The 27,957-nt window shown below is 40.0% G+C and overlaps 1 protein-coding gene across 2 annotated transcripts; it reads left to right on the plus strand.

Moving 5' to 3' along the window:
• Positions 1 to 1,200: 1,200 nt before the first annotated feature.
• Positions 1,201 to 27,800, plus strand: LOC113435891 (ADP-ribosyl cyclase/cyclic ADP-ribose hydrolase 1). 2 transcript variants are annotated; one of them, XM_087936714.1, is made up of 9 exons: positions 1,201 to 1,521; positions 11,646 to 11,775; positions 13,839 to 13,974; positions 14,308 to 14,390; positions 19,307 to 19,383; positions 20,669 to 20,761; positions 24,054 to 24,140; positions 25,111 to 25,181; positions 27,662 to 27,800. In XM_087936714.1, exons 1-8 carry the CDS (start codon positions 1,280 to 1,282, stop codon positions 25,172 to 25,174), a joined length of 912 nt encoding a protein of 303 aa, XP_087792840.1. In that variant the 5' UTR covers positions 1,201 to 1,279; the 3' UTR covers positions 25,175 to 25,181; positions 27,662 to 27,800. The 2 variants fall into 2 exon arrangements, with proteins under 2 accessions (XP_087792840.1, XP_026555793.1); XM_026700008.2 differs by lacking the exon at positions 27,662 to 27,800 and having other exon boundaries at positions 25,111 to 25,350.
• Positions 27,801 to 27,957: the final 157 nt, after the last annotated feature.

A 27,957-nucleotide genomic window follows, 5' to 3' on the forward strand; every position in this document is an offset into this window, starting at 1 on the left:
AAATATTACAAATAAAATATTAAATATGGTATATTGATTTGTTGTTCAACCTTTGCACCTGTGAAGTGATTTGATTCATGGACGTCACACTGATTGATCATCTTAGGTGATATAGAAGCGCAGCATTTGAGGAAACTTGACCGAAAGGACATTTAGGATTGAAGTTGGGGAAATGTGACGAGAAGGTCCCTGCTGAAAAGCAGCCATCACAGAGAAGCCTCAGAAAAGGGCAGGCACCAGGCTGATATGGGAAACTGGGGGAAAGAATCCCTGGATTAAACCTTAACAGCATTATGTCTGAATGGTGTCTCAATTCTTCCATTTGGTCAGAAGCTGTTCTTCATTTTGTTTCTGTTGCTATGACTGCGATAAAAGGTTTTCTATGCAAGCGGTGTCCTGGATGTGCCAAATTCTGGAGACAATTAGGGTGGGAATCTGAGGCAGCCTAGACTGTATGTGATGTGTGAACTGATTTTGATGTATAAAATATTGCTCAGGTTGAGCATTTGCCATCTGGCCATTACAGTTTGCTTATGCCAAGGCTAAATAAAATGTGGTTCTTGCAAAGTGTGTACTGAACCAGCAGTGACTCAAAGTAATAAATATAGACAACAGGTTTATATATGCCGATGTTTTGACTGTGTTTGCACAAAAGCTCCTTTGAGCACTACCATTTTTTGCCCCATCACATTCAAACTAGTCTTAGTCATATGAACCCAAAACAGCGATTGTTCCGGGTTTATGTAAATCAAGCTTTTTAAGGGGCCTTTTTGGCTTAGCAGGAAAACACTAGAGAACATTCTTAGAGAAAGATTAAATGCAAATATTTGCAAAAGCAATAGTTTTAGTCCTAGAAAGCCTTCTTCTTCCCAGCATTAACTGCCCTTTTACTTTTCCCCATGTTGTGACCTTTCTGCATTTTAAAATGTCTGGAACATTTTGACAATGAATATGAGTATCCTCCCCCAGAAGAAACAAACTCCAAGACACAAGGCAGAATTAAAACCGGAGTGACAAGTCTCCACCGGAGACCATTCAAGGAGACAGAATCTGTGTCAAATTGGTGCTGTCCAACTTCAAGTGAAACTTTTCCCTTGAGCCAATAGAAGTCCATCTCGGGCTTCTCTGCAAGTGTGTCTTTACAAGTGTGAGCCAGTGAGCCAGCAGAGAAAAAGAGGAGGAGGAGGAGGAGCAGGAACCACATAAAAGCTCCATTGCTGCCAGGAGTGAGTGAGGCAGAAAGCGCAGCTGTTTCTGCTTTTCAGAATCTTCTAGTAAGATGCCCTTTCAAAACAGTTCTTCCTGTCCAAGGAAACAGAAACTGATTTTGACAGGGGTGGTAGTGGTGCTTTTGGGCACCATGATTGGTTTTGGGGGTTATGGCCTGTTCAGGCTTGGAAGGAAGAAGAGCCCTGCTGCAGAAGAACACCAGTGGAAAGGCAGAGGGACCACTGAACACCTCCTGGAAATTGTCCTGGGAAGATGTTACAACTTCATCAATACAATGAATCCTGAACTCAGGTGAGTGGCAAGGTATTCTTGCAAATACTGAAAGCTAAAGGATATGCAAGAAGGAAATAAGTAGGAAAAGGAAATATCCGGGAATATCTTATTCTCCAGAACAATATTTTCTAGCAATTGAAAATCATTTTATTCTAAAATGTATCATACTTGCAAGAATATGACAGTATATAACAAATAGGCTTGCCATTTTCTTCTAAGGAGCGCTCCATATTTTATTAAAGAAACATATTTAATAAAACAATATAAAAATCTATGTTCTGCTTTCAAATGCATCTGCATCCTTCAGGCCTGATCATATCAGAATTTCAATTATCCCAGCAAACAATTTCAATGAATGAGAAATCCATGTGCAGACGCACTTTCACACTCCTACAGTAAGTGGTATAGGAATGTCTGTTGTCTCTACTATTAGAAAAAATACCTAAGTTAGACTGACAATTGATTGCCTTCTCTGAAGATCCCATGTTTTTCTGAAGATTCCAGCCACTTATCCGAAATGGTATAAGATCTCCTGTTTGAGCTAGGGGTTGGACTAGAAGACCTCCAAGATCCCCTTCCAACTCTGTTATTACGTTGTTTAAAATTGCCTATCCCTAGAGCAAAATCAGAAGGAGAAAGGAGAATCCAGTAATGAGAGGGAGGGACACCTCTATCGTAGTCCCACTTAACCTTCCTTTCTCTTGAACTACAAAACCAAAGTGCTGCAACCTTCCTCCAGCAGCTCGACTCTTGGGTTGTTTCTTTCACAACGCCCTGAATGTGGCGTGTTCCAAAAAGCATGACTTTTTCTCTGCTAAGAGTGATTCACGGGTGCTCATGGTTCTGGTGTTACAAACCAAGGACTTTTTTTTAGCCTGCTATGGCATTTCAGATCAGAAACAAGACGTGTCAGTGACCTAACGTTAAGATGGCCAATTGTCCTCCTTTACGGAGGACAGTCCTTCTTTTGTAAGTTCTGTCCTCTCTCGAAAAGTGTCCTCCTTCATGTCCTCCTTTTGGATATTTGAAGACTAATCTGTAAATCTCCCTATTTTTGTTTATTTATTTTATTTTGTCAAAAGCATACAATTACAACAGAAATAAGAATAAACATAAATTTAAATGTAAGAAATAGGAACTAATAATTGGGGACATCGATGCCGATCCGATCCGTTGCGTGTGACGTATTTATATTTGACGTGACGATTCGTCAAGGCTTGGTACAGTATGGCGAGACACAATTATGAGACACATGCGCTCCGCACGGGAGAATTGTTTTGAGACAGTGCGCCAGGTGTAAATGGCTTTGTTTTTTTCTTTCTTTCATTTATTTGTGTCCTCCTTCTCATTGTAAAAAAGTTGGTCGCCTTACTAACATGTAAGATGGCTAATGAAGGGATGCAATACAAGAGAGAGATGAGGACAGATGGATCTGAGAGGTGTTCTTCAAAAATAAGATTGCATTAATTGTTCAAACTACAGGTAATCCTCAATTTACAACCACAATTGAGCTCAAAATTTCTGTTGCTAAGTAAGACAGTTGTTAAGTGAATTTTGCCCCAATGGGGATGCTTCAATGATCATGTTAAAAATGGTCATAAGTCACTTTTTTCAGTATTGTTGTAATTTTGAATGGTCACTAAATGTACTGTTGTAAATGGAGGACTACCTCTAAATTATCTCTGTATTTCAGGTATGAATTTTGGGGGGAGAAAAATTCTGAGTCTTCATGATTTTACTTTGTCTTGAATCATGGATTTGCATTTCAGGGCTCTCTCTATAAAGTTTACTCAGAAGTAAATCTAATTATATTCAGTTGGGTTTCCTGCCCACTAATGCAAACAACTGTAGTTCTAGTAGGAATATTAACTCAATAGTAAACCTTGTGTGACTCAGTGTTAAGTAAATATCCCACTGTTCTCTCTCTCTCTATATATATAAAGTCCTGTTAATTTACATTCCCAAGGAAATCAGGATTTTAAATCAGGAAACAGAGAGATGTGATTAAATTTGGAAATGCATGGCTGATTGAATTAGTTACTGTATTTTTTTAAAACTTGTTTGCAATTATTTATGCAATGCAATTAACTATTGAGTAAAGGAACTCATCGTTATCTTTGTGTTAGCAAGATGCTTCCGGAATTTGATCAAAGCATTGCAATTTTACTGCATTACTATGAGCTTGAAAGGGAAATGTTATTGCTTTAAAAGGAGACAATTTGAAATAAATATAACTCTTAAGACAGTAGCACTATTTCTTTCCAGGCTTATTTGGAAATCAGAAAAAAGTTCAAAATCTTACTTAAATAGTGTTCCCTGAGAGCAACTTCTAAATACATGCCATTTTAAAATTACCTTTAATTTTTCTTGAAATTGCTGAATTCTTAGAGAATTATAGTCTTAGCAGTTTTACAGCCCTCTCGAAGCGGTTTTACAGAGTCAGCATATTGCCCCCAACAATCTGGGTCCTCATTTTACCCACCTCGGAAGGACGGAAGGCTGAGTCAACCTTAATCTGGGATGGATAAATGGATGGATGGATAGAGAAGGGAAGGGAAGGAAGGAAAAGGAAGGAAGGAAGGAAAGGCAATAGCCCTTAGACTTATATACCACTTTGTAGTGCTTTGCAGCCCCCTCTAAGCAGTTTTACAGAGTCAGCCTCTTGCCCCCAACAATCTGGGTCCTCATTTTACCCACTTCGGAAGGATGGAAGCCTGAGTCAAACTTGAGCCTGGTGGGATTTGATCTGCCAAATTGCAGGCAGCTGGCTGTCAGCAGAAGTAGTTTGCAGTTCTGCACTCTAACCACTGCACCACCAAGGCTCAATAATAATAATAATAATAATAATAATAATAATAATAATAATAATAGCCAATGATTAAGGAAGTACATAAAGGAGGCCGCTTGAAGACAACCAAGTCAAAAGCTGCTTGTATAAAAAGAAGTAATTGAGAAGCGAATTGAAAATTGGAAAAGTAAAGCTATGCATGTCCAGTACCTGAAAAGTATTGAAGGCAAAGCTGACCAAAAGCTTATTTGGAATTGGCTAAAATCAAGAATAAAGAAACTGAAGGCTTTATTTTGGCTGCTCAAGAACAAGCCTTAGCCACCAAATGCACGAAGGCAAAGATTCAGCATGTCACCATCAACAGCAAATGCCGCCTCTGTAATGAGAAAGATGAAACGGTTGACCATTTAATCAGTGGGTGCAGCAAAATTTCACAAACTGACTACTTAGAACGCCATAACTAAGTTGCTAAAATCATTCACTGGAAACTGGGCCAAAAGTTTGGATTTGAATATAGTAACAACTACTGGGAACATCAGGTTGAGCAGGTTTGGAGAATGAAAAAGTCAAGATCTTGTGGACTTCAGAATTCAGACTGACAGGCACTTGGCCCACAACACACCTGACATAACAATAGCTGGAAAGAAAAAGGTTTGGTTTATTGACATTGCAATACCTGGGGATGCACGAATTGAAGACATGCAGCAAGGAAAAAAATCACAAAGTATCGGGACTTACAAATTGAAGTTGAGCGACTTTGGGAAAAGAAATTGTGTGTTATCCCAATTGTAATTGGAGCCCTTGGAACAATACCTAAAGGGCTACCTCGCTATTTGGAAATTCTGAATTTATCAGACTTGAATACCCAGATTCTACAAAAAAAAACACTCTACTTGGAACAGCTTATATCTTCTTATGCTACCTGAACAGTTCCTAGGTCCTTGCTTAGGACTCAAGCTGTTGAGTCACCAACCAGCCTCAAAAGCTGTGAATCTCACTAAAGATTTAATCATGATCATCATCTATTGCTGACCTAGTCAGTTGTAGACATTTCTAAATAGTAACTTAATTTTTTTTTCTATCAGCATTTATATTATCATTTTTTTTACAATTAGTTTGGTTGTAATTAAATAGATTGTAACTCAATTTTTACCCTATGTTAGTTCTAAAGGTAATAATAAATAAATAATAAAGGTAGATACTGTAAACCTGTGTTTCTCAACCTGGACAACTTTAAGATGTATGAACTTCAACTCTCAAAATTCCCCCGGCAGTGAGCTCCCAGAGCTCTGGGAATTGAAACCCACACGTCTTAAAGTGTCAGGGTTGAGAAATACTGCTGTAGACCAAGCAAACATCTGCTGCTTTCAACTTGAATATCATTTGTATTATGAATTCATCATTTTCTCACCATTAGCATTGTAATATAATAAATATTGACTGATTTGTTGGGATTGTTATAAGAAAATGTAAAATGAGTATTTTTGAAGTGTTGAAAAGACTATATAAACATTGCATATAATTGCAGGTTTTGTACAATGTTCTGAAAAGTTGTTATTTAATTAAGAGTGTTATTTTACTTTTTAAAGTGAGCACAAGTAATTCTAAAGAAGCCAGTTAAGGTGAAGAGAACACAAGATCACAAGAAGGGGGTGTTTCCATGCTACCAGGTATTGTGTGGAGCCTCGGTGAGCGTGGGAATCAAGGATTTCTTTAATGTCAAAGTGTTGCTCACCCTCAACCATAATGGGGGCAGGAGGAGGAGTGGACGCAGGCAGTCTGAGGGAAGAGGTGATTACAGGTTTGAGCAGGCTGCAGTGAAATACTGGATGGGCCTAAGTGTCTGAGGAAGGAACCATCCTGATAAGGGGGAAAGGGCCTATGAATTTAGGACCCAGTTTCTTTGATGGTTGCAGGGAATGCAGGAATCTGGTGGATAAATAGACCCTATCTCCTGTTTTAAATGGTTTAGGCTCCGTTCTTTCCTTATCAGCTTGAGCCTCGTAAGCAGCACTAGCCTCTTTCATGGCCAGCCTTACTACTGGCCACGTGTTTTGTAGGTTTTGAATCCACTCCTTAAGGGAAGGAATGGTGGGTTTTTCTGTAGGTGGCTCTGGCATTGGGGTGAAGTCCTGATCCTATGCTACTTGGAATGGTGTAAAACCTGCCCTGGAATGTACTGAGTTATTGTATGCAACCTCTGCAAAGGTTAAGAGGTCAGTCCAATTATCCTGTTGGTAATTAATAAAACATCTTAAGCATTGTTCTAACACCCCATTCATTCTCTCAGCCCCCCCATCTGTAGTTGGGTAACGCGAAGAGCTTAATCCCTGGGCGGTTCCCAATAAGTTTAGGAACACCCTCCAAAACTTTGAGGTGAATTGGACTCCCTGATCAGAAATGATCCTTTGTGGGGCTCCATGGATGCGATAAATGTGGCCTAGGAACAATTTTACCAGGGCCTTGGCGGTTGGGATCTTCTGGCAGGGGATGAAATGGGCCTGCTTAGAGAACAGGTCAGTCACTACCCAGATGACCGTATTTCCCCCGCTTTCTGGTAATTCGACAATTCAATCCATGGCGATCTCTCTCCAAGGTACTGAATGTTCAGCAATGGATTGTAAAAGTCTGGGCAGTCTCCCTTGTGTTTGTTTTGCTGCTGCACAAATAGGACAACTGACCACGTAGCTCTCTGTGTCTTTTTTTATTGATGGCCACCAGAATTGTCATTTAATAAGGTGTAAGGTTTTGACAAAAACAAAGTGCCCTGCTAATTTGGAATCACGGCATATTTTCATAAGGTGCAGACTTTGCCTGGAACATTTAGCTTCCCTCCCACCCAGGCTAGATGGTCTTTAAGTAGGCAAGTGTTCTCGTGGGCTTGAAGCCATTCATCTATGGTTAAAGTTTGCTTAAATGCCTAGGTGGTGGTGCTGTCTGTGGGTAATTCTTGTTTGGCTTGTGACCTGGTAACAACCTTAGCTGATAGCTGGGAGTTTTGGAACAGCGGCTTAATTACCTTGGCTTTTGTACTGTTGCGTTGAGGTTTTCTTGATAAGGGGTCCAGCAAGGAGTCGTCATCCCCCCCGGAAATATTTGAGGGTAAAGTCAAAATGTTTGAAATGTTGAGCCCATCGTACTTGTTTGGGGGAAACTTTCCATGGGGGGCTTAAGGCTTCCAGATATTTGTGATCAGCCCAGACTTCAAAAGGGGTTTTATTCCCCTCTAAAGTGCCCAGCATACTGCATATGCTTGATGGCCCATCTCTGCTCAGTTTCAGTTAATTTTTGGGAAGTATATGCACATGGCTGCAGATGGTCCTGCTCATTTTTTTGAAGCAAGATGGCCCCTACTGCCATGTCAATGGCACCTGCTTGTATGATAAATGGTTTGTTTGGATCTGGGTGTTTTAACACTGGTTCCGCTGAGAACAAGCATTTGAGTTTTTTGAATGCTGCTTGGCATTGTCCACTGTCCAGTTTAAAGGTTGTTTTGGTTTCAATGTACTTTCCCCTTTGGTTTTCAGTAGATTGGTGATGGGGAAGGCAATTTGTGTGAAGGTGGGAATAAATTGGCAGTGGAAACTGGTGAATTCCAAGAAGCTTTGTAATTGTTTACATGTGTGGGGCGGCACCCAATCAATTGCCCCTTGCACTTTTTGTGGCTCCATTTCCACGCTTTCATAGGAAATCTGATACCCTAGGTCAGTGATGGTGAACCTTTTCGGCATCGAGTGCAAAAAGTTACAAGCAAAGAAGAAAGCAATAAACTAAATAATAGATCTAAATACTATTTATATACTACTTCCCCTTCCCCCCAGCTGAATGGCAGTATCACGAACAGGGATCTGACACGATGATGTCTGAAGCTTTTTTGTCATAAAACATAATCTTGCTGAATTTCAGCATCATCAGTAGTAATTACTGCTAGTAATTACCAGCAGTAGTAATTTTTTCATGTATCGGTATTACAGGAGGAAAGTCTCATTATCCACCCATCAGCTTCCATTCTCCTTTCGTTGTTTTTCCTTGATTTTTCACGTCCAAGAGAAGGTCAACACCACACATTCTGGAGCCATCCAGGCAGTGCTTGGGTAGAGACAAGGGCTCCTTTGTTCTCTCTCCTGACTTGCTTCAGATGTTAAAGGTGCTTAGCCACACATTCTTAGCCAAATTCCTCTAATCTTCACTCCATCTTATTTCTCTGTGTGCGACATTCAGCATTTCAAATATGTCTGGACTCTTCAAAAGATTTTGTTGCACTGAAAAAACACCACCGAGTCACTTGCTTTTTAAGTTACACAAATATGTTTTTCATTGTTCCAATTGTTTGTATTTAAATTCAGTCTAAGATGTATGCTAACACTTTAGCATACCACACCCATGTTGAACTAGCTTTGCTTCTGAAAGCTACTTTCTGAAGTCAAACAGAACCAAGTGGTAAGCCTTCTGGATTCTGGATTTTTATCCTACTTATGTTTTGAAGATGCTCCACAATCTCTCCCTCTTGGGCTGTCTGTGTTTGGAAGACAGTCTGATATAACTCCCTGCTCTGCACTGCTTAAGACCTGGCCGACCATTGAAAGGTTCTCTCTGTCTGTGAAACAGATTAGCCATAGAAATACTGTACTCTAACCCTAGGGGCCTTTCAGAAGGTCCGGCCTCCATGCCTTTGGCCAGGATGTTAATTAGCAAGATTCTGGTTTGGATATAAGTATACTCTATAGGATCTGAAATTTGGGAGGAATGGCAGCAAATTGGGTTTATTTTGGGGTGGGGGTGCTTATGGATTGGTTGTGGTTTTATTTGTTTCCACCCAGATTTTCTCTGAATAGATGGATGGCTGGAGAAATTTTGATAAATATTTGCCAAAAGTCCAAAGTAAATGTATTGTTTATAGCAAGTTCAAACTGAAGACTTGAAAATCCAATACTAACAGAAGAAGAAATGAAGAGATCCCTAAGGAGGAACTAAAAGAGGCAATTAATAAACAAACAAACAAACAATAAAAACCCCGGAACAGATGGATTACCTGCAGAATTATATAAAAATGTAGGTGAAATACTGGATCCAATCCTTTTAGAAATTTATAAGGAAGCACTTACAGAGGCAAAGCTACCAATGTTGTGGAGAGAAGCATATATCACATTAATACCGAAGGACAGTGCAGATACCACCCACGTAATAAAATACAGACCAATTTCTTTATTGAATGCTGATTGGATTGGATTAGATTAGATTAGATTAGATTAGATGAATTTTATTGTCATTGTACAACGAAACTGTGGATGCACCCCAGCAACTGTTCACAATACAATAAAACCAAAGCACTTAAAAATGAAGATAAGAAAGATAGGGTACCCACATCTCCATTTGCAATTTGAGAGTATTTATGAATATAATGGCTGAGAGATTTTTAAAAATATTAAGTAAATATATACACACAGATCAAAATAGTTTTCTCCCAACAAGACAACTAAAGAATAACACAAGGACAGTACTAGATATCCTGGAGTATTATGAAGCACATCCAGAAAAACAGGCTGCACTAGTTTTTCTGAATGCTCAAAAAGCCTTCGATAAAGTAAATTGGCAATTGATGAGACAACAAGCAAAGGAGATGAAATTTGGGAATAAATTTGAAAAAATGTTAGAGTCAATATATTCAAGCCAAAAAGCATGAGTAAATAAATAAATGGAGAAACAACAAATTCATTTGAAATAGGCAGGGATGTCCACTTTCACCTCTGCTCTTTATCATGACACTAAAAATTTTGTTGGAGAATTAGACAGAATTTGGAAATAAAAGGACTAAGAATTAAACAAGAAGAATACAAGGCCCAAGCATTTGCAGACAACCTTGTATTCTTCATAGAAGAATCAATTAAATCAGGACCAAATTTAATTAAAGAAATTAAAGAAAGATACAGAGAAGTGGCAGGTTTAATAATCAATAAGGACAAAACTAAAATGATAACAAAACTGCACCAACCTTATCTATAGCGGCCGCCACTCCAACAAACCAGAGATTGTTGAAGGAATGTTTACAACCAAAAAATTGAATACAACATTAAATATGCAAACCATGTAGTCTACATTATTAGTGATCCAGAAAACCAGAGTGAAGCTTTAAGAAAATATCTCTAAAAATCATGGAGAAATGAAAACGGAGATGGAAGAAGTGAAAAGAGAAGTTAAAAGCGATATCCAGAAATTAGATGAAAGTATGGGTTCGATACAAGATGAAATCCAGAAGAATGGTCAAAAAATAAAAACAATTGAAACAAGAATGGAACAAACAGATTTTTTTTTTTAGATCTGGTAGACCAGAGAATGTTAGGATCAAATAAGGACTTAGAAGATTCTTTGATTCATTTAGAGATGGACCAGGCCTCATTCTACCTAAGGTTCCAAAATGTAATAGAGACCAAGGAGGAAGATCTGGCGACGATAATGGCAGAACTGATAGCGGAGGCTCTTCAGCGGGAGAAGCAAGAAATAATTAATGAATTCAGAGTCTACACTAACTACGCTAGATGCTAATATGAAAAAGACTAAGAGGAATTAGGAATTGAGATAGAACCAAATCAATTAGATAAACTAATGGCAGGTACAGAGGAAAAATTGATATCAAAGATATACCACTATCTATTAGAATATGATTTAGCAGAAGAAATAGTAAAAGGACTGATGATAGCGTGGGCCAGGAATTTGGGACACACTATAGAGCTGGAGGACTGGGGAAAGATATGTTGTAGGTACTCGGTCACTGGAAGTTTTGAAGAGATTGGACAGTCCATTGTATGAAGACTGGACAGTCCATAGGATCTACTGTTTGAGCAAGGAGCTGGGCTAGAAGACCTCCAAGGTAACTTCCAGTGCTGTTTTCCTATTACTTTGGTCTCAATATCCCACCAGTACTGTTATTTCTAATCTAGGCCTCTGAAGTGCAAGAAAACGCCCAGAACAATCATACCAGGATGTTGGTGGATTTTGACATTTTTTAGGGGGAGGGAGATTTTGACACAGACTTCATTTATAATGTAACTTTGATTGATTGGATTCCTGTGAACATGAAGTAAATATGTGATACCAATTAAAGATGCAGCTGTTTAAGAAGTTGCTGATAAATTCTATATTTGCTTCCTAACATATTCCAAAGATGAAGCATTTTATAAATAAAATCGGAGAGGTCAAAGGGTGATGGTGACGATGATGACAACACTGGGGATCAGAAGAATGGGTCCTTCAGTCATATGTCTTTGACACAGCCATTTGATACCGTTGTGATTTATCAACAATGAAGCTATATTGCAGCCAGTTTTTTAAACCCCGTGTCTGTCTCTCTCTGCAGAAATAAAGATTGCTTCAGAGTACGGAAACTATTTGAACAGGCTTTTCGGTACAAGGACCCATGCAATGCGACCAAAGAAGATTACCAGCCTTTAATGGACCTGGCAAGATATTCCATACCATGCAACAAGGTGTGTTGGGCCAAGGGTTTTCCAGAGAAAGGGTTACATCTGGAGGTCCCAGTTTGATTTGGCTTCAGAAAAACACATTAAATTGATTTGTTTTTCAAGAACTAATTAAAAGAAGGAGCTGTCCATTATTCACAAATATCTGATAGATGTGTAAGTACTTTATCAGAGTGATTGTGATGCGCAGTCAAAGTTCGACCTGGTTTTTATATTCGTGTGCAACTTTCCATTGCAGCCACCATCTTGCCCAAATCCAATGGACTCTTTTGTAAATTGTTGATATATGTGTCTTAGCATTAGATCATCAGCTTCTATAGAAGGCCAGTGATTTTCAACTCAGGCAGCAAAATATCCTAAATGTACTCCTAAGAAGTATATATGGGAACATTTGCAATCTCTGGTAAAATGCAGTATATGTGCAATAGTTAGGAAAATGTCAAGGTTCCAACTGATGAATCCAACCAAGTCAGCACTCTGAGATCAGCAGACTTCTAAAAGAACTGCTGAGTACATCATTTTGCCACGCACGAAAGCAAAACCAACTCTATTTCCCCTGATTTTTGTATAACTAAAGAGTAGATATTCCCCTCCCTCCTTGTCACAGGTCTTACTGTCCAATTAGGTATCCCAGCCTCTCCTTGGTAACTCCTTCTAGTCTTTGGCCAGCACCTCTTGAGATGACCGAGAGTCGTTACGGTCTGGTCTGGCATTCCAAACCTTCCCCTCCCCCCATACTGGGTGGCAAGTGAGAAACAAAAGGATGGCTGTGGCAGCATGAATCCATTTCGAAGTTGACAGTCGGACCCCCCGAGAAAGTGAGAAGCACCTGGAAAACATTAAGTACACATATATTAATGGAGTGCAGAGGTTCCCTAAGTCCATCTATCTGCCTTCATATTCTGTACTTTTACTCATTAGCTTTTGACATTGGGTATCCCTTCCAATGGACAAAGTGCTGAAGTTTCCCCTTCTTCAACCTAGAACCCAGGACCCTTTTAATCAGGTGTGGGCTTCAAAAATTTCAGCAACTGGTTCTCTGCTTGGTTGCTGGCTGGGTGTGGCCTAGTTTGGTCTCCTGCACCACGGCGGGGTGGGTGTGTTCGCCTTCCCCAGGTCCCAAAGGCTTTCCTTGAGACTCTGGGAGGGCGAAAATGGCCTCCCCTGGGCTCCAGAGGCTGGAAATGGGCCCCTTTCCGGCCTTTCGGAACTTCCAGGAGGTCAGTTTTTCGCTCTTCCCAAGTCCCCGTGCGGGTCCTACCCTTACCTCGCGTCCAAAACGAGCTGCGTGGAGACTCCTGGAAGGGGAGGGACGGAGCAGGCGGAGCCAGCCAGGGATGGGATTTGGCAGTTTGCCAAACTGGCCATAGCATTAGCTACGGGTTCGCCCGAACCTAGCCGAATGCGTAGCAGCCCACCCCTGCTTTTAATCTCGTAGCGTTTCTCCCCTTCTACTCCAATTGGACCTGGAGCTCTTGTTGCTACTGGCTTTAAATCTGACCCCACCACTCGCTTAAGCAGACTGCAGTGGAACACCGGGTGCGCTTTTCCCAGTGGGCACGGCAAGTTTAACTCTACTGTAACTGGGTTTATGATTTTTACCATGGGGAAAACGCTTTCGGCAGGGCAATTTCAGTTTCAGATACTTGATGGATAAACACACTTTCTCTCCTGTGTGAAATGGTTTCTGTTATCTACTTGCACTTTCTGAGTCTCCAGTGTTTGTTTCACATTCCCCCAAGTATTTTGCCAAGAATCCACCCACTCATGAGTCTGTTTCAAAGTTGACAGAAGAAACGTACAGGGGAAAATGCCAAGAGCTATGGATCCAGCATATTTATTGATACATCTATTTATCTTAGAAATGGGCATGTTGTTTTTTAAAGAACATTTTTCCCATGACAATTTTGGAAGAAAAATTCTACTCTTTTTTTCAAGTTTCTAAATAAACAGCAGAAACAAATGTTGGAAAAGCTCAGTCAATGCATAAGACTTTTAAAAGGAGCGTGAGCATATAAAAATAATGTTAATGCTGAAAAATAACAAATGTTTGTTCATCTTACTTGCAGTCCTTATTTTGGAGCAAAACAAATGATCTGGCACATCAGTACACGAAAACAAATAATAATTTCCTTACCTTGGAAGATACTTTGCTTGGCTACATAGCAGATGGGATTACTTGGTGTGGAAATCCTTCTGGTTCAGGTAAAAAAAAGCAGAATTCTTACCTGAATACTTGGTTGGAGGGGAGAGAAATTGTACAGTATTTGTCTCTTTAAAAAAATGACTGGAAAGAGAATGGACCCCATGAAACTAAAAGGGTTATTTCACTGAAAATATCAGTGAAAATGCAGCTTTTATTTATCTACAAATGCTTTTTAAACAAAGCATGTTTTCCAATTTAAGGATAAAAGAGAACCCTGATGGAGCCCAGGGGCCATTTATAACAGGAGCGTAACATTAAATATTAATATATCTCATCCTGCCTTTTATAACATTTTCCCACATTATATTTATGTCGGAACATCTTTCTTTTAGGAATCAATTATGAATCTTGTCCAAAATGGACTGAGTGTGAAAATAACCCCGGTTCAGTATATTGGAAATTGGCATCTAAGATGGTATGTTTTGCTGATCTCTTCTCAGCCCCGATGCTAAATGTGCATAATGTATCAGTTTAATGAATCACTTTAATGAATGAACCCAACTTGCCAATCTAGAAGATTGGTCATTAAATCTGAGTAGTTTCATTTTCTCATTGGGAGAAATAAAAATTTCTTAATGGGCTCAAGGTGCTAATACAGAAAGCTGTGATGAACAGTCTTGTGTTCCCTAGGATCTCCATCTAGATCTGCGTGAGACCTCAAATTTTTATTTATTTATTTATTTTATTTTATTTATTTGTCAATTGTTTACGAGATAAGTAAAAGTGTATACATAATTATGAATACATGAAATGAGTACATATAAGAAAAATAAAAGAAAAATAAAAGAAACAATAGGACAGGGACGGTAGGCACGTTGGTGCGCTTATGCACGCCCCCTACAGACCTCTTAGGAAAGGGGTGAGGTCAATAGTAGACAGTCTAAGGTTAAAGTTTTTGGGGTTTGGGGAAGAAACTACAGAGTCGGGTAGAGTATTCCAGACATTGACCACTCTGTTGCTAAAGTCGTATTTCCTGCAGTCAAGCTTGGTGCGGTTAACCTTGAGTTTGTATCTGTTGTGTGTTCTTGTGTTGTTATGGTTGAAGCTGAAGTATTCATTGACAGGTAGGACATTGCAATGTATGATTTTATATACCATGCTTAAATCAGACCGAAGACGGCGTAATTCAAGGTTTTCTAGTTCTAGAATTTCAAGTCTGGTGGCATAAGGTATTCTACAACGAGTAGAGGAGTGGAGAACTCTTCTTGTGAAATATTTCTGGACTTTCTCAATTGTGCTAATATCAGATACGTAATGTGGGTTCCAGACTGATGAGCTGTATTCGAGTATTGGTCTAGCAAATGTTTTGTATGCTCTAGTTAGTAGTGTGATATTACCAGAGAAAAAGCTACGTAAGATTAGGTTAACAACTCTTAATGCCTTTTTGGCTATGTAGTTGCAGTGGGCACTAGCACTTAGATCATTAGAGGTGAGTATTCCAAGGTCCTTTACAGAGCTTGGATCATCAACAAGATCTTGACTATTCAGCTTGTATTTTATTTTCGGATTTTTTTGCCAATATGTAAGACAGAGCATTTATTTGTTGAGATTTGAAGTTGCCATTTGTTTGACCATTCTGATACATAGTCAAGATCTTTTTGAAGGGTAGCAGTATTGTCTGTGGTATTGAACAGCTTTACATCATCAGCGAAAAGAACGCAGTTGCTCTTAATATGATCACAGAGGTCATTTATGTAGAGTATGAAGAGAGTTGGTCCTAGAACACTGCCTTGGGGGACACCACTATTGACAGGTACAGAATTTGATAGGACACTCCCAATTTTGACCATTTGTTGTCTGTTTGACAGGAATGCTTCTATCCAGTTATGCAGTTGTCCAGAGATACCATAGGATTTTATTTTTAGTAGTAGTTTGTCATGTACCACTGAATCAAAGGCTTTACAGAAGTCTATGTAGATTGCATCTATTGTTTTGCCCTGATCAAGTTGTGTAGTCCATATGTTTTTGCAGTGTAAGAGTTGCAGATTACAGGATAGCTTTTTTCTGAAACCAAATTGTTTATTGGAGAGTAGGTTGTTTGTCTCTAAGTGGAGGATGATGGATTGGTTAATAATTGATTCCATGACTTTACAGGTGACGCAGCATAAGGAGATTGGTCTGTAATTTTCAACTAGGCAAGGGTCTCCTTTTTGAAGATGGGGATGACTGTGGCTTGTGACCATAGGTTAGGCAAGGAACTGGTCCTGAAAGATTTTTCAAAGATTATGCTTAGAGGTTCGGCTATGGCAGTGGATAACTTTTTTAAGAGATAGGCACATATTCCATCCGGTCCAATAGATAGGGATGGTTTTAGATTGCGTAGTGCTTTTTCAACATTGTCTTCTGTAAAATCGATATGTATTAGATCACTGTAGTTATCTGTGGTTCGGCTAGGAAATGCTGGGCATGATCCATTGCTGTTTACAAATACTGAGCCAAAAAATGTGTTAAAGATGTTGGCTTTAATGGTGTCGTCATTGCAGTCTTTACCATTAGGTCCTATCAGGGGTGGGATGGACCTTGAATCTTTTAGTTTGTTGTTTACAAAATTGTAAAAAGCATTGGTGGAATTGGTGCTTAGAAGGTTTTCCTCTTGTTTAATATGATAATTGGTGCATTCGGTCTTTATTTGGTGGCATAAATTTTTGTATCGGCTTTTGAAATTGGCAACGTGACCAGATTTGTTTTTCCGCCAGAGTGATCTCATTAGTGATTCTGCCTTAAGAAAGAGGGTCTGCTATGTTTGCAACCTAACAGCAGCAATTCTATTTTTCACCAGTTCAGTTTTTAAGTTTTCTTCAACACTCCATAGCCGCAAACTAGCTAATTAATGTACAAAGTACAGTTAGTCCTCAACATACAACCATTCAGTTGGCGACAGTTACGACAGCGCCAAAAAATTGAGGTAATTGGGGGAACATTGCTGCAAAATCCCATTTCCTCCCCACCCCACTAATCTGCTTTCCAGCTCCATTCTCCTGTGCAGGGCAACAAAAGAAGACCCAGCCAATCATCTGAGACTCGGGAGGCAGAGAAGAGATGGGGAAGGGTCCATTCAGAGGTGGTATTTTGCCGGTTCTCCAAACTTCTCAAAATTTCTGCTACTGGTTCTCCAGAACTGGTCAGAACCTGCTGAATGCCACCTCTGTCCTGCAGTCATGTGATCCAAATTCAGGTGCTTGGCAACTGGCATGTATGTATAACAGTTGCAATATTCCAGGATCATGTGATTGCCATTTAGACCTTTTTAGCCAGCACCTGAGAAGTAAACTCAGTGGTGGAAGCTGGATTTACTGAACAACCATAGACTTTATTTAACAACAGCGATTTGCATAACCATGGCAAAAAAAGGTTGTAAAATAGGATGCAACTCAGGTAACAATCGCTTGGCTTAGGGACAGAAATTCTCGTCCCAATTGTGCTTGCAAGTCAAAGACTCCCTGTACTGATACGGATGGTGGGCGTACACCGGAGGGTCAAAAATGCAAGGATAGCAGCCAGGACTATGCAACTGAAGTTCTATTCCCCTTTACCAGGAATCAAGTTACATAAAAAGAGGCAGAGCTTCAGTTAAGCGTTGATATTTTCAACCATTCTGGGATCATTCTGATATTTTTAATCATGTTGGTATTTTTGACTCTTCCCTGGACGCTGCTGCCTGCTGACATTGTGGGACTCCAAGCTGAGTTACAGTCAGAGCAGAGGTGGGTATTCAGCCGGTTCTGGCCAGTTCTGGAGAACCGGTAGCGGAAATGTTGAGTAGTTTGGAGAACCGGCAAATCCCACCTCTGACTGGAGATTTTACAGTATCCTTCCCCTGCCACGCCCACAGAACCGGTAGTAAAAGAAATTTGAATCCCACCACTGCATCAGAGCCAATAGGCATGGGTGGCATAAAAATATTAGTGATAAATAAATATATAAAGCACAAAATTAAAATGGAACCCAGCGATCATGCAGAGGGAGAGATACTATTTTTATGTCCACAAAAACAATAAATGGGCAGCTTTGCAGGGAGGAAAATCACTCTACTAAATTATTCTCTCTCTTCCACCATTTTGACTTTTTAACTTCATTATGTAAAAGGTATCCTCCATTTACACCCATAAATGAGCCCAAATTTTTGTCATAGGTCGTGACAGTTGTAAAAGAGGACACCATGTGACCAGACCTGATTTTACAACCTCATTAAGTGAATGCCATGCTCATTAATCAAGCCCATTGTTTTCTATGAGGTGGTTTTGCCAGAAATAAGAACTATATGAATGCAGCCAATTGCCAAATACCCCAAATGTCAAAATGTCACTGGGGGCAGCAGGTCTTATTTTGGGGGAAAGTCTTACCCACTTTCCTTAGGACCAGCACAGCTATGCCTCCCATGCTCCGACATGTGTCGTGCTGCTGCCCGACTTCTTCTATGGCTACTTGGAGCCAGACATCATGTGGCTCATGGTGCCACAACCGTCGCTTACAACAGGATGCTGTGAGGCTCATCATGATGTTGCCGCCGCTTGCAGCAGGAGGCTGCATGGTGTGTTGTGCTGTTGCAAACGCAAGCAGTGGCACCAGCACAATGAGCCTCATGGCATCGGCACAATCAGCCTTGTGGTGTTCTGCCGTGAGCGACTGCACCGGTGCAATATACCATGTGGCATCTGGCTATGAGTGGCAGCACTGGGCGTGATGCACCACGTGGCATCCAGCCGAAAGTGACCGCAAGCGGCTACAGGAGAAGTCAGGCAGCGGCACAGCAGGTGTTGGGGTGTGGGAGGCCCAGCTGTGGTGGTTCTAAGGTAAGCAGGTGTGGGGCACGCGGGGTAGTTCCACTCCTACGCTCCTGCCCTAGCTTGATTTTTACGCATGCGCCTCACCCCAGCTCATACAACCAGATAGTGGGCAGAGCTTAACTAGGGCTTATTTGGGGGGGGTAGGGCTTATATTAGGTTCAAGTGTGAAAATCAGCATAGGGCTTGTTTGGGGGGTAGGTCATATTTTCAGGGAAATAGCATAGCTTTTGGGGTCCATTGAAACTTTGAACAATTGCTAAGCAACCGATCATAAGTCAAGTATTTACTGGTTTTATTATTACAATTACAATTAAAGTTTTTCTTCCATGAATTTTGTGAAAAACTGAAGCCATTTTCAGACATCATTGATCTTGGTGGCCATGTCTTGTTGTGAGTACATATTTTTGAAATTGTGGCAGGGAAATTAATCCTGCAGAAAGAAGGTGTTCAAACATCTATTGTAGTTTTGGAAACACAAAATATTAACCAAATATAAAATAGATGATTTGCTGGTAGCAAAAAATAATGTTCCTCCTTGTTTTAGTTTGCAGAAACATCCTGTGGAACAGTCCAAGTGATGCTCAATGGATCAATAGCGAATGGAGCATTTAGAAAAAGCAGGTATTCTATTCTATACGTCAGTCATGGGTCTATGCAAGATATGGAATAAAGATGGCAGCCACAGTGAGATGATTGAAGTATTACTGTAGGAGATGACCAGGCTGAGCCCGAGGAGGGATCGAACATATCATTAGTCATGAATCCTTTCATGCCCATAAGAGATCTAAGTCCCACCGTGAATTCTTTATCTACTACCAAGATGCTTTGACTGTTAATAGTTCAGATTCTTGTATAGCGCTTAAGCTTGCAATAAATCTTTATATCCATTTAAACTGCTGGGATCTCCTGATTTCTCTGGCACTTTACAAGTGTCAATTTTTATCCGCATATCACACATGACACACATTCAAGAGAGTGGAGCTTCAGTGACACCATTGTGCTGCCCTCCTGATTTTTTTCAACTGTACAGATTGAAGACACCCCGGGGGGCCATCGGTGTGGCTTCTCTGGTGCTGGCCTGGCAACTGGGCTGCAGCTTCCAGGTCTCCGTTTGATTGGTGATAAATGATAAGTTCAGACGCATTTCAAAAATGATTCAGCTTTTCCCTGGGAAGGAAAAGAAAGAAAAAAGAAGTGAAAGAATGAAGAAACCAAAAGAATAAAGGATTTCTTTTTCTTTTTTACAAAAAAAGGAGAGCAAGAGAACACAGTTTATCATTTACATCAGTAGCAACCACCTACTGGGTGTTCAGGTGTCCAGTAGCTTCCTTCCGCTGAAATGCTCCCCTTGAAAATAAAGCCCTTCCTGTTGACCTAAGATGTCAAAACAAATGTAGGTCTTCATAATGAAAAAAAAAAGTGTTAATATTTATTTATTAATTTCGTTGACTGCCCATCTTAGGCAAAGGCCAAACCTGTACGAAACCTGAGCTGGCCACCCCTGGTTGAGAGGACAGATAATCCTAGATGGGGACAAGTAGGGCTTCTCCCTTAAGATTTCGGGCCGTGCTCTGTTCATGTTGCTAATGCCCAAATGGGCAATGCCACCTGAGGGTTCCTTTTCTTTTCTTCTTGGCTTTCTCTGTGTGTTTGTCCCCCTGGCTGAGAATTTTGTGGGTAGCAGAAAAGGCTCATCCCCCGTCCACCGAGTACGGCAAGCACAGATCCACTCTTGAAGAGTCAGCATGTATAAGGATCCAGAAAGACCAAATTCGAGTCTTTTTTTTTCCTCTTCTAAAAATAGAGATATACAAAGGAGTTATATTTTAACCTTTTGACCTGACATACAGCATTCGTTTAACCAAGAAAAGGTTTTGAATGTGTTTCTCTGCTTCCGCTCTTTCAGCATTTTTGGCAGTGTTGAAATTGTTAACCTAAACCCAGAGAAAGTTTCCAAGATGCAGATCTGGCTGATGCACGATATTGGCGGACCCCAGAGGTACGTATGATCAGCCCGGGCAGAAGGTGGCCTTGCTTCATTGCCCCCATCCTGAGCAGGTGGTGAAGGCCGAATGGGGAAGATGCTTGCTTCCCCCTGGGAAGGCGGAGAGTCCAATCCCAGATGGCCGCAGGTGTTTCCCTCCTAGGGCGCAAAGAAAAAATGCCTGCTGCAAACTCTCCCCATGGCATCCCGAACAGCACCTGGCAAGGAAACACTCCACACTCGGCTCCATCCAGTTCCCTCGACTCTACCCTGAATTAAGAGATTATTACAGGGTGATTTCAAAAATAGAGTTATTGTCAGTATTTGTGTATGAGCACACACACTCTCACAACACTTACTATTTAAGAAGCACTTTTTATGCAGGTTACCTTGTAACAATGTCTGTGCCATCCCAACTTAAACTATTGTCTACTTTGAGCATTCATCTTCAAAGTCCAATCTCCACTTTGTAAACTATCGATATTCATTTTTATTGCCTTCTTGGCTTCTACCACTAGAGGTCTCTGTCCCTCGTGAAGACCTAGAAGATCTTGCTCATCTTAAAATGCATAAGGTACATAGGGTGAGATCACAGTTAGCCTGATGTTTACCTTGGGTTTAGCGTTTTTTTCACCTATCTGGTTCCACCCCAAGGACTTAGGATAGGCAGAGGTTGTTAATTATATAAATATAATATATATTTATTATACATGAATATGTAATTATATAAATCAATATCAAATATAAATATATAAAATAATATAAACAATATATTTAATAAATATAAATAGTAATATAAATAATAATAAAAATAATAGAAAATAATTTATTACATATAAACGCAGTCTAGCAAAATGTCACTGAAAAAGAAAACCAAGAAAAAAACAGGATGGATTCCCAACTGAGGGGGGAAAAAAGGATAAGTAGAAAAATGGAAAGAAGGACAAATAACTAAAGCACAATACCAACAAATAGCTTGAACCTGCAAAGATGAAATTAAGAAAGCTAAGGCTCATAACAAAGTAACACTTGCAACCAGGCGTGGGGTCCAACCGGTGTAACTACTTGGTTCGGTGATTTTACGTTTTGCGTGCGTGTGTATATCGTCGCCAGCTAGCTGCCTGGACAGCTGAGCAGCGCTGCGTGCGGGTGCGCAGCGGTTAAAAAAGCACCTTTTTCCTGCTTTTTCAACTGCAGCTGTGTCTCGCAATGGAGCTGCAGTTAAAAAAGCAGGAAATCAAGGTCAGACAAGAGCCCAGGCGAGCAGGCGGGCCAAAGCAGCAGCAGACATAGAACCGATTCTGTGTATGCTCTCTGCCAGCTGCTCTTCAGAACTACCAGTTCTACAGAGGTGGACAGAACCGGTAGAATCCCACCCCTGCTTGCAACTAATGTCAAAAACAAACTTTTTAAAAAAATGTCAATACATAAAAAACAAGAAAAAATCAAAGAAACAATCAGTTCACTAATGAAAGATGGTGGCAAGGAAGTAAAGGGCAGTAGAGAAGAAGCAGAACTGTTTAACTTATTCTTTCCATCTGTCTTCACACAAAAAGAAAATACAAACCAATTTACCAAAAAACAAAATTCTAAAAACGGGCTAGGAATGCAAATTAAAATAAGCAAAAATAAGGAAAGAGAACATCTGCCAGCTCTAGAGGGATTGAAAACTCAAGGTCCTGACATCCCAGAGTTTTGAAGAAACTGGCAGATTTGATCTCAGAACCTTTCAACACCATCTTTTAAATGTTGCACCAAGTGAGATATCAAATAAGTTCTTAACCAACCTAGCTGACAACTTTGTTGTCCAAAAGTTAGAGGGTGAAACTAGAGGGACAGCCATACTGGACTTAATTCTTACAATTAGAGAAGACGTGATAGAGGGAGTTGAAACTGCAGGAACCTTGGATGAGAGTGACCATGACATACTAGAATTCAACATAATGCAAACACAAGCAACAGAACATAATGACACCAGAGTCTTGGATTTTAAAAGAGCTGATTTTAATAAACTCAGAGAGAACTTGGGAAAGATTCCATGGATGAAAATCCTAAAGGAGAAAACAACTCAAGAAACTTGGGAAACTCTAAAAAGTATGATCATAGAAGCCCAGACCAGCACAATACCACTGAGAAAGAAAAACAAGAAATCCAAGAAGAAACCAGCATGGCTACACAAAGATCTCTTTGGCAAATTGAAAGGAAAAAAGGACAAGTACAAAAATGGAAAGAAGGACATACAACTAAGGCAGAATATCAGCAGATGGCCAGAATCTGCAAAGACAAAGTCAGGAAAGCAAAGGCTCAGAACGAACAAAGACTTGCAACAAAAGTCAAAGATAATAAAGTTTATTCCAACATATAAATAACAAGAAAAATATCAAGGAAACAGTCCCTCCACTAAAGAGAGAAGAAAGAGCTGCAACTACCCACTTAACAACGGTGGCAAGACTGGTTGTCAAGTGGGTGAAAGCTCTTGCTCAGCAACCAAAATTTTGGGCTCAATTGTTGTCGTGTGTTGAGGACTTATCTCTGCCTCCCTCTGAATGGCAGCCTTGCCTAGTAAACTCCTTTCCTTTCCTGGGAATTTCTCCTCTGTGTTAGAGACTCCAAAATAACCCAGATGACATAAGGTCTCCTGCAGGAGCAGGGGGTTGGACTAGATGACCTCTGAGGTCCCTTCCAGCCCTGGATTGCTGTGCTGTTTCAAAGTATCCTCTGAAGCTGCCAGGTGTTTGTGGTCCTTCGTTTCTCTCTTTTTCCCCTCCCCACCCTCCCTCCATCCCTTTCCTTCCCTCCCTCCCTCCCACCCTCCCTCCGTCTTTCTTTCTTTCTTTCTTTCTTTCTTTCTTTCTTTCTTTCTTTCTTTCTTTCTTTCTTTCTTCTTCCTTCCTTCCTTCCTTCCTTCCTTCCTTCCTTTCTTTCTTTCTTCCTTCCTTTCTTCCTTCCTTCCTTTTTCTTTCTTTTCTTTCTCTCCCCCTTCCCCCCTCATGAAGCTGGCGTACTTATTCCCCCTCCCCTATTCTCTTCCCTTACTTACTTACTCCCTCCCCCTGCAATTAAACAAAACCCTCTCTGTGTACTGCTTAAATGGTGGGTGCTGCGGGCAAGACTGATTATGCTGATTTGGGTGTTTAGAAATGAGGTTACCTTGAAAGCATAGAGAGAATTTTAAACTATTGGAAAAAAATATTTATTCAGGAATCAGGCATCCAGTTTTTGTTTTCTGGGAGGATTTAGCCCTTTTCTGTATGTAAATTTCTGTGCCTTACAGAGACAATAACGTGTGATGGCCTTCTATTGCCAGGGAAACGTGCACAGGGCATTCCATTGCACAGTTGAGAGAGACCTTGGAAAACCGAAGTATAATTGTCTCCTGCGAAGACAATTACAGGTAATTGTGAGCAGCAAAATAATAAAATTTACAGAAATAATGCAAAATTATCCTCTGCAAAAACTTCAACAAAAGCAGTTTCTGCTTTATCAATTGGTAGATATTATTGTTATTTTAATCAAGAAGTATCAATCATTGTAATTTTTAAGGATACTGCTTAAACTAGAGTTAATATAATAAAAGAAAAAGAATAAAAGTTATATCCATGGCTCCCCCTTCACAAATCAACCTTTCCTAGAGGTTACAATAAATCTTATAAAAACGATTCCATTATATGGTTATAATGTGAACATATGCAGAATCGGGTAAACAAAATGTAGATTGGGAGGGGTATCAACCTTTTTGTAAATAGAGTTTCCATCAGTTTATTAATGTGGTGTTATCAAGATAAAAAAATAAAGATTGAAATGTATTTTTGAATTATGTGTCCCATACTTGAGGCTTCCAATTTCATAAAGAATAAGAGGGTGATCCGGGAGGAAAGGGACGGCCAAACATATCACTATGCATACAAACCGTTCAAAGATAGTGTGACCCCAAACTCAACCTTAAGTGTAGGCGTAGGTTGACATGATGGAAAGACATAATTAATTTTATGTCTCTGGGGAAGGTTTAATGCTGCATTCAGTTGAACTGAATTATTTTTAGCATGCAAAGTAGCAGGTTTTCCTGATATTGTTCTGTATTTTTTCTTTGCTTTTTGTCTGCTCTTTGTCTATTAAAATGGAAATTTTGACAAAATTAAATCTTCATAAACTATATTCAATAAGGTTGCCTAAAGTATCCTATTCTACTTATATTAATATCTAGAAACTTTTAGTAATACATAGGCATTGATAAATTAGATCTATACATCTTCTGTATAGATGTAGACTTGCCATATTTATTTATTTTATTTATTAAATTGGTTACCCGTCTTTCCAATGTCTATGTGGATTTATATGTATATTTTGTTACTGTTTTACAACAGGCCGGCACAGTTACTTCAGTGCTCTAGAAATCCCAACCACACCACCTGCACACTTTGTTCCTGAAATCATGGTATTGTTGTTAGCTAAATATAATATTGAATGAAGTATAATCTATAAAGAGGAAACTAGAGAAGTAGAGATGGTAATAAGGAAAATCTTAGCTAATCTTTGGTTTGCATTAGCGTAGAGATATTGCATACGCTGTGTGGATTGACAAAATAAAAATAAAATGATTAGAAGTGGTTTATATCTTTCCAAAAATAATCAAAATATTCTTATTAGAGGCCACTTCCAGATGTGAGGGCTATGTCTATCAGAGATCAGAGCCATCACAAGTCTTCCATTTGATAACACGAACCTTCAGACAATCTTTGCCATCTAAATCAATTAACATCTGAGTTTAATGAGCTCAGCTTTTGATCCCGAGGGATCATGATGAAGATAAGTAGACGGCTGTTCATCTGTGGCCATCACTCGTTGGATCTCAGGGCAGGGGTGGGATTCACATTTCTTAACCTGTTCTGTGGGCACGGGCTAATTGGTGAGTGTGGCTTGCTGGTCAGGTGACTGGGTGGGTGTGGCTTGCTGACTGGGCGTGGCTTGGTGGTCATGTGACTGGCTGGATGTGGCTAGGTGGTCATGTGACTGACGGACCAAATATAAGTGGTCCTCGCTTAATGGTCAGTTGCTTAGCAAGTGTTCTAATTTACGACTGACCTCCCCAGAGCTACTTGACCTGTTTTTGGTGTTTTGACAGCGATGCACACACACAAACACGCAGTCAGCTGCTGGCTATTTTCTTGGCATGCGATCTATAGAACTTGGGTTTATCTACCTCTATCCCAGCACCCCACACTGGCTATCGTTATAGTTAATACTGCTATATTTAGATTTTTTAAAAAATGATTTGTGGCTGAAGAAAAATAGATTTAATTTGGAAAGACCTATCTTGGGTCACCTTTTGAAGTGACCTCCATTCGAAAGAAGACAATTGTATTTTAAGCCTGGATAACAAATCATTGTTTTATTCCGGGTTGGCTTGTAGTCATCCAAGAGGTCAAGGTAACTTGAGCACTTACATTGGACCCAAATATCCAGATACTGAAACTGAGCTGCAGTAAATACCATTCCAATAAATTACATAATTCTTTAAATAATAACAACAACAACATTTTTACTCTTATGTGTTTCAATGAGCACCTATACAGGGCAGTAAATAAAGTTCTGTTTGAGTTTTTCTATCCCCCCCGTGGACATCTTCATATGCGATTATTATTCCTGAATGAGGAGATGAGAACTGGGACGCCTCCCTCAAAGTTATTCCTGAAGTTACTCAGAGAGACGGATTCCAAAGCCAACTTTTTTTTTTGTTACAATCACTCAGAGAATTAAATACTGTTTTTCCACCGTACTTCCTCCCCTCCACTGCTTTTCCTGGCATTGGTTCTTGTATTTCCAGTTACAAGTTCTTCAGCAAAGCAAAGCACAATTTCTATCTGAAAATGTTATGAGCTTCTGTATCCTAAAGTAAATTAATCAATGGCTGCCAGAGCTCAGTGCCACATCCTGATACGGCCGAGGAATATTCTGAAGGGGATTAGAATGGGTGATGAATTAGGAAGGGTTAGAGGTCTGACTTTTTCAGCAAATGGTTCAAAGATTTCTCAGCTGAATTTTGGGGATCGTCCATTGGATGAAGCATCTCTTATGATCACCATACTTGGCCATTCCTGTCATCCTCATTCCAGCCAGAAGAACGCTTTTCTTGAATATGTTCGTTTCAAAGATGTTAAAGTTGCAAAGTTTCTGTTGAGGATGTTCAGGCTTTAATGTTTATCTATTTAGAAAGGGGGGAGTTTCTTAATTGTTAAGCCATATAATTGGCTTGCAAGGCCATTGGATGCCCATTTACTTGGGAGTAAATCCTCCAATGCATAGGAAATATGCTGGCTTTGAAGATTATTTCGGTGAGTTTTGATGGCCAAAATAAGAATAACCAAACAACCCAGAGACTGCCCACTTGATCTATGCCGCCTACCGTTAGACTTAAGCGTAGCACACAAAAATATTTGCTACAATGTCCTACCAGTCAATGACTACTTCAGCTTCAACCACAATACAAGAGCACACAACAGATATAAACTCAGTGTAAACCACTTCAAACTTGATTGCAGAAAGTATGACTTCAGCAACAGAGTGGTCAGTGCCTGGAATGCACTACCTGACTCTGTTGTTACATCCTCTAGCCCCCCACTCCTTTAACCTCAAACTATCCCCAATTGACCTCACCCCATTCCTAAGAGGTCTGTAAGGGGCGTGCATAAGTGCACCATGGTGCCTACCGACCCTGTCCTATTGTCCCCATTTATTTGTTCCAACTTCCTGTATTCTTACTCATGTTTATACTTGCACCTATTATCTTGTGATTGACAAATAAATAAAAATACATAAAAATAAATAATCTGTATGTGTACATTTCAGTTATCTTGCCTGACTGTAAAACTTTGCTTTTTTTCACCACTGAATTTCATTTTGTTACATGGGTCCCAGAATTCAAGTCCGTTGAAATTCATCTGCCTCTTGAGCCTCTCTTCTGGAGCCCTGGCTATTCCGGCCAGCTTAGCGTCGTCTGCAAATTTGATGAGTTCCCCATCTATCCCTTCATCCAAATCATTGATGAAGATGTTGAAGTGTACAGAGCCTAAGAAGGAGCCATGGGGTACCCCACTGCACTTCTCCCTGCGTAGAGATGTAGTTCCAGTGAGTTTGGAGAGACACGAGGTCCGAGAATTAAGAGATTTGCTGAAATACTGCAGCAGTCTGGAAGGGGGGACACAAAGGGTCTC

The sequence above is a fragment of the Pseudonaja textilis genome, chromosome 6, assembly GCF_049901715.1.
Source record: "Pseudonaja textilis isolate UNSWEBS1 chromosome 6, rPseTex1.2, whole genome shotgun sequence".
Taxonomy (NCBI): Eukaryota; Metazoa; Chordata; class Lepidosauria; order Squamata; family Elapidae; genus Pseudonaja; species Pseudonaja textilis.

Excerpts from the sequence above, each read along its gene's own strand:
- LOC113435891 (XM_087936714.1), top strand. The coding sequence starts at position 1,280 with ATGCCCTTTCAAAACAGTTCTTCCTGTCCAAGGAAACAGAAACTGATT. Across the intron at positions 13,975-14,307 it reads TGGAAATCCTTCTGGTTCAG|GAATCAATTATGAATCTTGT; the intron begins GTAAAAAAAAGC and ends TCTTTCTTTTAG. Across the intron at positions 24,141-25,110 it reads TCCTGCGAAGACAATTACAG|GCCGGCACAGTTACTTCAGT; the intron begins GTAATTGTGAGC and ends GTTTTACAACAG.